Source organism: Ostrinia furnacalis, unplaced genomic scaffold (assembly GCF_004193835.3).
Source record: "Ostrinia furnacalis isolate ACB-3 unplaced genomic scaffold, ASM419383v2 OfSCF7437, whole genome shotgun sequence".
NCBI lineage: Eukaryota > Metazoa > Arthropoda > Insecta > Lepidoptera > Crambidae > Ostrinia > Ostrinia furnacalis.
Window position 1 is genome coordinate 30,993 of NW_021137676.1, and position 8,302 is coordinate 39,294.

The following is an 8,302-nucleotide window of genomic DNA, read 5'->3' on the forward strand; positions in this document are numbered from 1 at the left end:
CCCAACAGCATTTCCTTTTCACTAACAAAAGGAGCCTTTCGATTTGTTAACTCGCATAATAAAACTACAACTAAACCTTCCAATGCGCGCGGGGTACATTTCACCCCGGGCCATTTGCGTAAGTGGTCGTTACTACCGAATTTCGTTGTTAAGGCTCAAGCGACAGCCTACGGGGATGCTTTATATCCCAGGATAAAGCTGGAATTGAAGATGCCGGTAACGAAATACGATTGAGGTTTTGAGCCATTTGAGGGATGCGTGGTTTGTTATTTGAGAAGATATACGGCGTAATTAGATGTGGTTCTAAAAGCATTTAGTATGGTTTACGAATAGTTTTCATTACATTGTATACTTGTTAGTTGTTATGAAGCACAAATAAATAAATTGAAGAGCGGTGTTTGTGCGGTGCGGACCAATTAACAAAAAAATAAATTAGGTCACATTATAAAAGAACGAACTGTAGTAAGCATAAGTCTACTTAACCTCAAAGCTTACTTGCGTTAAATAAAATGAAAATCACTGCTTTACTCAACATTTTTAACCTCCAGTTTGTTACAAAGTACAAACATCGACATACCAAGCCAATCTTAAGCATCTTGTAATAGGTGCTATTTTACAATAAAATATTTGGTGTGCCGTCGACTGTAATTTGAGAAAAACCCTTTCCCAGCACGGTTAACGAACTATCACTTTTGAAAGCCCGGTATGCGTACACACAACTCTTTCAACCCTCAACGGCTGTCGAGGGCACTTTGAATAATTGAAAGAGCTTGAGGAGTCGGGGTCGCGTAGACCCATGTAGGTCACTAGTGCAGCTGGGTTATGTAATGTAATGCGAAGGGTTAGAAGTGGTGGGGAAACGTGGTGTGAAAGATGTAACGCCTGGCTGGATCGAATCAGTTCGTCGTTAGGTATAAGTAGGTATATTTTTCAAGTGAATGAACTAGAGGTTCGTTCTTTCAGCAGTAACTTTGTGTTTACATTTCATTTAATAGTAGCTTTTCTCCGCGACTTCACTCGCGTGAAATTGAGTTTGTCATAGGAAGACCAACATACTTGACAGTTCATTTTTTTGTTCGTTCGTTTCAGCCAAATGACGTCCACTGCTGGACAAATGCCTCCCTCCTATACCTGACAGTAATCGTTGTAATCATGCAAAAATTGGCCAATTAACTCAATATCATTAAAAAATATTCGTATAAAAATCCGTTCAATATTATAATATCTTATCTTATCTTATTTTTGGGCCGCGCATGGGCGCAGTGCACGTCGACCCATTGGGATCTTTTGTGCTTCCCTATACCTTTATCCCCCCTCATCCACAAAGATCCTATCCATATAGTGGATCAAGTGCTTGGGTGAGAAGGACCTATATTCTTCTGGCGTCGGATAAGCCGACCCCAGGAGACCCATTCTAGTTCTAGCTAGCGCGTCACATTCGCAGAGTAGGTGTTTCATGGACTCCGCATGTTCTCCACATGCTCGACAGCTGTCATCCGTAGTTAGGCCCATTTTGTGGAGCATGTGGTTTGTAGTGTAGTGTCCTGTTAGCGCACTCGTGATCACTCGGGCTTGCCTTCTGTTTCCATTGAGTATGAGCTTTTCCCATGATCTTGTGTTTCCAACTAGGAATAGTTTGGAGTGGCTCATGCCGTTGGAGCTTTCCCATTCAGCTCTGTGCTTCCTGGATGTATATTGCCTCATGGCCATGTGTACAGTGCTTATAGATAAGGGCACTATCGGCTCTGGCCCAATAGGTGCCGCCTCTGACCCTTGTCTCGCTAGACTGTCGGCTCTCTCATTGCCTTCGATTCCAGTATGTCCAGGTACCCACATGAGGGTCACCCTGTTGTGCCTTCCAAGTTTATTCAGTGCCAAGATTGCCTCCAAAACGAGTCTGGATCCAACCCTCACTGAGGCAATGGCTTTGAGTGCTGCCTGACTGTCACTTAATATGTAAATGTCACGCTTTTTATGCGCCTGTTCTATATTCCTTACTGCGCACATGATTATAGCATAGGTTTCAGCTTGAAACACTGTTGCAAACCTCCCTAAGCTTTCACTGTGCTCAGATTGTTTGGAGTAGACGCCCGCTCCTGTTCCTGAGTTCATCTTGGAGCCATCAGTATACCAGATCAGGCTGTCTTGTTGACGTTTTGGTCCTCTTTTCCAGTCTTCCCTTGTTGGTATAGACACTTTAAAATCCTTGCTAAACATGTACCTAGGCTGCATTGTATCACAACCCATGTCCATTATTGCATCTAATTGAGGATCACTCCCCATCCTTGTGTGCTTGGTGCAAGGTTTGGATGTACTCCAAAGTCCCGNATGACCCGCCCCCAAATAAGTAGAACGAAAATAATTTTCGTTCTACTGCTTACCACTGGGTCATTGCATCTAAATGTAGCCAAGAATTCACATTACTTCGATGCTTTTTTAGTCGCAAGACTTCGGTCTGCTGTCACCCGAATGTTATCGCGATGTGGCCCAGGGTTTAGCTTAATATTCAAAGTTACATATTCCATTTGGAATAATTTCCACAAATTTTCATATTTAAAACGCGTCCGGTTGAAAAAATTAAAAAGGGCGAGTGTATTTTCAAAGCGATCCAAATAATCGTCCGCGAGGCGCTCTTTATGCAAAGGAGGCGATATTTATACCGCGTACGTACCGACCTATTACATTACTTCCCTCATTAGGTAAACTGTTAGAGCGATTAGTAGTGCCGCGTTTGCTACCGGGTGGTCCAATTTTTCACGAGCAGCAGTTTGGCTTCACCGCCGGGAAGTCTACTGCAGATGCAGTAATATCTGTTAGACAAAAAGTGACGTCCTCGGTGGCAAAGTACGTTGTAGGAATATTCCTCGATATTTCAGGTGCCTTCGACAATGCTTGGTGGCCGATCCTGCTCTTAAAACTGAAAGTTCGTGGATGCTATAGTAATATATATTCACTACTGCACTCGTACTTTTGTAACGGTACAACTAAATTAAAACTCGGCCATCATGCTGAATCAAAGGTGCTCACGCGCGGCTGTCCCCAAGGATCGGTCCTAGGGCCCTACCTTTGGAATTTGGGTTTCGATGATTTTCTAGCATTACCATTACCCGAAGGCTGTTCGTTAACCGGGTACGCTGATGACGGCCTCCTTTTAATAGAGGCTGACACTAGATCAAAGCTTGAAAATCTAGCGGATACATGCTTGAATTTAATATCTCAATGGGGAGACAGGAATCGTTTGCAGTTTGCCCCTCACAAAACTTATCAGCTTCTATTAAAAGGTAATCTTAAAGTTTTGCCTCGCATTAAATTCAATGAAATAACTGTTAAAAAACGGGAATCTGTTTGCTATCTCGGACTAATTTTAGAGAAAAACTTTAGTTTTGTCGAGCACATTAAACAGATCGGTGAAAAAGCTAAAAAGAACTTTTATGCCTTAAGTCACATTTCAACCTCGACGTGGGGTCTAACGTTTAAAATCCTCCGAGTAATATATTCGGCCACTTATTTAAGCTCCATTTGCTATGGTGCACCAGTTTGGGCTGACAGAGCTACTATAGGAGCCGCTCGACGGAAACTACTCCAAAGTCAACGCCTTGCATTGATTTTTCTTTGCAAAGCTTACAGAACTGTGAGCACGGAGGCTCTGCCAGTCCTGGCTGGTGTACTGCCGGTCGACTTAGAGGTACANTTTTTTGGAAGCCTTAGCACTTAAACATATGAAAAATCACAATGAAATTAATATTTTCCTGTACAATTTGTGCTGTACAATAGCAAACGAATTGGCATTGTAATGTTTCAGAAATATGTCCCCGGCTCTGTATGATGATAAATGAAATGACAAGATGGTGGCACAGATCTCACAACCAACTTTGTGACTCTTTAATGGATGGGGCCAGATAAGAAAACAGCTAATGAAAAAAAACATCCCACCGCTTTGAACTTCAAAAAAAAACTTTAAAAACACGCGAAAAAATTACAAACCGTTTTCGCTAACTGTAAAACGATAAGGGCGCATTGGGAACAAGCCAGAAGTTTGCCCAACTTAATTTCCCTTCGGCTAACTTCGCAGGAATCTCTTCTGTAAATCTCATCAATTTGTTGGGTATGACTCCCGGGCTATCTCCCGATGGGAGTGTGGCCGCCCTTTCTTATTGAATTACGACAAACTTGAGTAACCCTACGCGGTTTTTTTGGCACGTGACGGCTCGACGGATAACATATTTAGGACGCGATTCAGGTAGCGGGGAGACGGCCAAATGGGGAGGTGCGCCGGTCATCATAACGTAACAATTGGGAGCATTAGGCGTACAGCACTTATTTTCCAAAAAATATCTGTTTATTTAGGTTACATCTTTTCAAAACCAATCAAAAGTCAAGCACACCCATAATAGTATTTTAAATAACTCCATCATCAATCTGACACTAATTCGAGGACTTCAATTGCATTTCCACTTTCCATTAGTGAGAGTAGGCCAAGAGCTTCCTCGTTGTGATAAAAAAAAGCTTGTTACGTTCTGTAAGTGTATTTTGAGAAAAAAAAAATATTACGTACTTAATTGGTACGGAGAACAATCTTAATCAAGTAGGCGCATACTACAATTGAATGCACACTAGAAATAAATGTCCATGGAAGACTAAAGATACAATATCTCATATACACCTGGAGGGAATCGAATATGAAACCTCAGGTAGCGGTGCTATTCAAAAGGTAACCCTCCAAGTTTAATCGATAAAACTCTTCATGAGATCTAAATCTTAAATGTCTAGAAGACGATCCGTTTGATCCTAAGTTTAATTCTCAAGTGCTTACACAAAATGCTGTTTAAAACACTTTGAGGTAGTTTCCAGTTGGGTTTGGACTTTGTGAAATTAATTTAGCCTAATCGACCGATAATATTGATGATACAGATACTAGATACGATCAAAAATTAAATATTCTACTTGCAGTCGATTGCGGTCGCTATGGTTACTGTGTTCTTAGGGTTCCGTACCTCAAAAGGAAAAAACGGAACCCTTATAGGATCACTTTGTTGTCCGTCCGTCCGTCTGTCAAGACCCTTTTTTTTTACCCAAGAGGTATGAAGCTGAAATTTATATCAATTACTTAGGTCTACTGTCCCTTAAAGCTGTGAAAAAATCTAACTTCTAAGCCAACGCAATCAAAAGATACGAAAACCATAAATTTTTAGTTACATCACATAATATATTTTTTTTAATAATTTTAAACCTACTACCCATTTCCTCATAAACGCGTAGAGGTATTAAATTGAAATTCATACCAAATACTCAGGTCTATAATACCTTTAAGTTGTAACAAAATCAAACTTCTATGTCAACGCAATCAAAAGAAACAGCAATTTAAGCTGCATATTTTGAAACTCGCAAGTACTCGCAAGGGAATCAAAACCTAAAGGTTACTTCCAGTCGACCTAGAATCTTGAAATTTGGCATGAAGCAACGTTTTATAGCACACATGAAGGAAAAATTCCGAAAACCTTAAATTTTTAGTTACATTACAAAATATATATTTTTTAATAAATAAAAACTTATGAATTTCATTTTGCAATAAAAATACCATAGTTATGACTCGATTGTCGTAATGAACGAACTTTGTAAACCTTGCAGGTTTGTACGGAACCCTCGGTGAGCGAGTCCGACTCGCACTTGCCGGTTTTTTTTATAACTCAGACTTTAGATCGGAGCTTTAGGCCTTATGTAAAGACGTTAAGCAAGGTGAGAGTAGGTACATAATATAATTTATTATACCATGTTAAAAGTAATATCTTTTGTAAACAACCAACGCGTAAATAAGGTAACTACTCCAATGCTTACATACGCTTCTGTTTGCGTCATTGATATAACTCTACTAAACCCACACACTACACATGGTGTCCCTACTGTCCCCGTAAATATAAGTGTCGATCGAACAAAAATGATTGATTATGCTCAAATGCATCAATTTTCCCTAAGAAAAGAAAGTTTAATCAGCCATTTAGTATGGTGTCTTAATTTTTTTTTTCGAGAATTTTGATATTGTTCCTACATGAAAATTGTTGCATTCTTAGTAGAATCAGTCGTTTTTGTTTGATCCACACTTACAGGGACACCCTGTATTATTAAATGCTTACGTACCTCTTTTGTTCGCAAAATTCAATCGTTGAACAAATCAATGAATTACGTCACTTGGCAACCGAAATCTCCGTGATATTGAAACTGACTATTAGTGTTGTCGTAAGCACCAGTTTATCAATGAGGATTAGATTTTATTTAATTGTTAAGAATTTTATCACGAATATCTTATCATGACAAACAATTTTGTCTATAGAAACATGTTCTTAATACTTTACCTACTTTATAAGGAAAATATTAAAATGATCAACATATCTTTAATGCCATAAATTATAGGCATACATAAGGCATACCACCACCAGTTTACCTTCAGGCTAAGCAGAAATATGGTAAAACGTTGAAAATCCCGATTCTATACCAACTACCTATAACAAAGTCAAGGTAGAGAGGGTTTAAATTCAAACGGGGGCCAATTCCTAGACAGATCTCTTACAATCAAAGCTTGCATCCCTTTACATCCCTTTGCGTGACTGCTCAGGAATGCAACTCAGACGATTGGTGGAGTGAATCACTCATGTCCAGGTCTCATAGACAGGAGCTTCGCTTACTGAATCATGGGCACAAAGTGCACATTTACTTGGATGTTACAGGGTACAGGTATTTCATAAAGATTAAGCATCAGTCTCAGTTCATACAAAAAGGCGTAAAATGGATGAAATTGTACCTGTACGGTGCATTTTCGCACAAACAAAATAATTTCACAAACGCATGGGCAGCGTCACTCAAGCGAACGCAGTCGCGCTCGCATTCGTCCAAGACAGTCCAGATAACGCATACGTGAGCGGTGTCTATGTGTGCGTGGCTCGAGCGCGCATAGTATGGAGTTTACCTTCTGTTATATTTTGTGCCTGTACTTTGTAATGCAAGGTTTTGAATTGTGATGCGGAAATAAACATTTTATTATTATTATTTACGGCATTTTGTTCTATAGGTCATCGGGATTCAAGTCAAACAAATCGGTAGGTAATATTAAACACGCAGTATGGTAACAAACTAAACAACTAAAACGCCTTTAAATGGTAATTTAATTACTATATTAGTAGCTCAGGAACGCACGGTCTTCATTATGTAAGTATATGAAACAGTCAAAGGTTTGTTTGATCAAACAACCTGACGTGGTCGCCACATAGGCCACAGATATTTGGGGACGTCTTTATGTAGCCCAATGCCAAATGACCTATTTATTTGAGGTTTGTCTAAAGGGATTCGGTAAATCTAGAAATAGATTCTAATTATAGCTTTAGTTTCTAAACTGCAGCTCAAAGGTTCAGTTATCCGTTCCGATCATTGCCATTCTAGATCAAAATTAATATTATTGAGACAGCTACGACGCCATTTTCGGCATGCCATCCATTATATTCCGTTATTTTATTGCTGTTGTCAATACTAAAACAATATCAAATGAATTTCAAATTAATAACTTCGATCCAATCCCTTTTGAATGCAGCCTTAATACTCGCCCAAAATCAACGTAAATTTAAAACGGGCATATCTGTTAAAATACATGTTTTAAAATATAGTTTTAACCGACTCCAAAAAAATGAGCAGGCTCTTTAACTCATTTATTTGACATCAACAACAAAACACCATTTTCAATGCAAACAAAAAGGGGCATCGAAACAAGTATCGTTCTAAGTTAATTATAAAACAAATTAGCTAATTTGATATGGGCCCATACAAAAAGTTCGTAAAGGTTTCTCTAGTCAGAACTTTTGATTGTATTACCCCAGCTTTGGGATAATGTGTTTGAATTTCAGTTTATTTAAGGCTTGTGATTGTGATTAATATTTGATTTAAATCACAAAGGTAATTAACCTTCAACTGTCATGAAAGTATTCAATTTTAATGACAGCGTATTATTATCGTACATCTAAACTTGCCAAGTTAACCCATTTGTTCAAGGTAGCATTATATCACAGTTATGTTGCTATGGTTACGGCAATAATTGGCGTTATAAACTTAAACGCTTTGTGTGTCTCTGAAAGCGCCGAACTCTGAAACGATCTTCAGTCATACAATATGATTTTGGGTGCTTATTAACTCTACGTTTAGTAGGTACAGTTTACACAAAAGTAGCCTTGGAAACTGGTTTCAAGGATTTACATAAATCAAAAAGCTTACACCTACAAAATTGATTCCTCTTACCTGTTAACCAAAGTTGAGTTGTCTT

General features: G+C 39.0%; 1 protein-coding gene across 1 annotated transcript; it reads right to left on the reverse strand.

The window, feature by feature from the left end:
- Positions 1–1,305: 1,305 nt before the first annotated feature.
- On the reverse strand, positions 1,306–2,283 carry LOC114364465 (uncharacterized). The gene has a single exon (XM_028320631.1). The coding sequence runs from the start codon at positions 2,281–2,283 to the stop codon at positions 1,306–1,308; it is 978 nt and encodes a 325-aa protein (XP_028176432.1).
- Positions 2,284–8,302: the final 6,019 nt, after the last annotated feature.

Coding starts and splice junctions, on each gene's coding strand:
- LOC114364465 (XM_028320631.1), bottom strand. CDS start 2,283: ATGGGGAGTGATCCTCAATTAGATGCAATAATGGACATGGGTTGTGAT.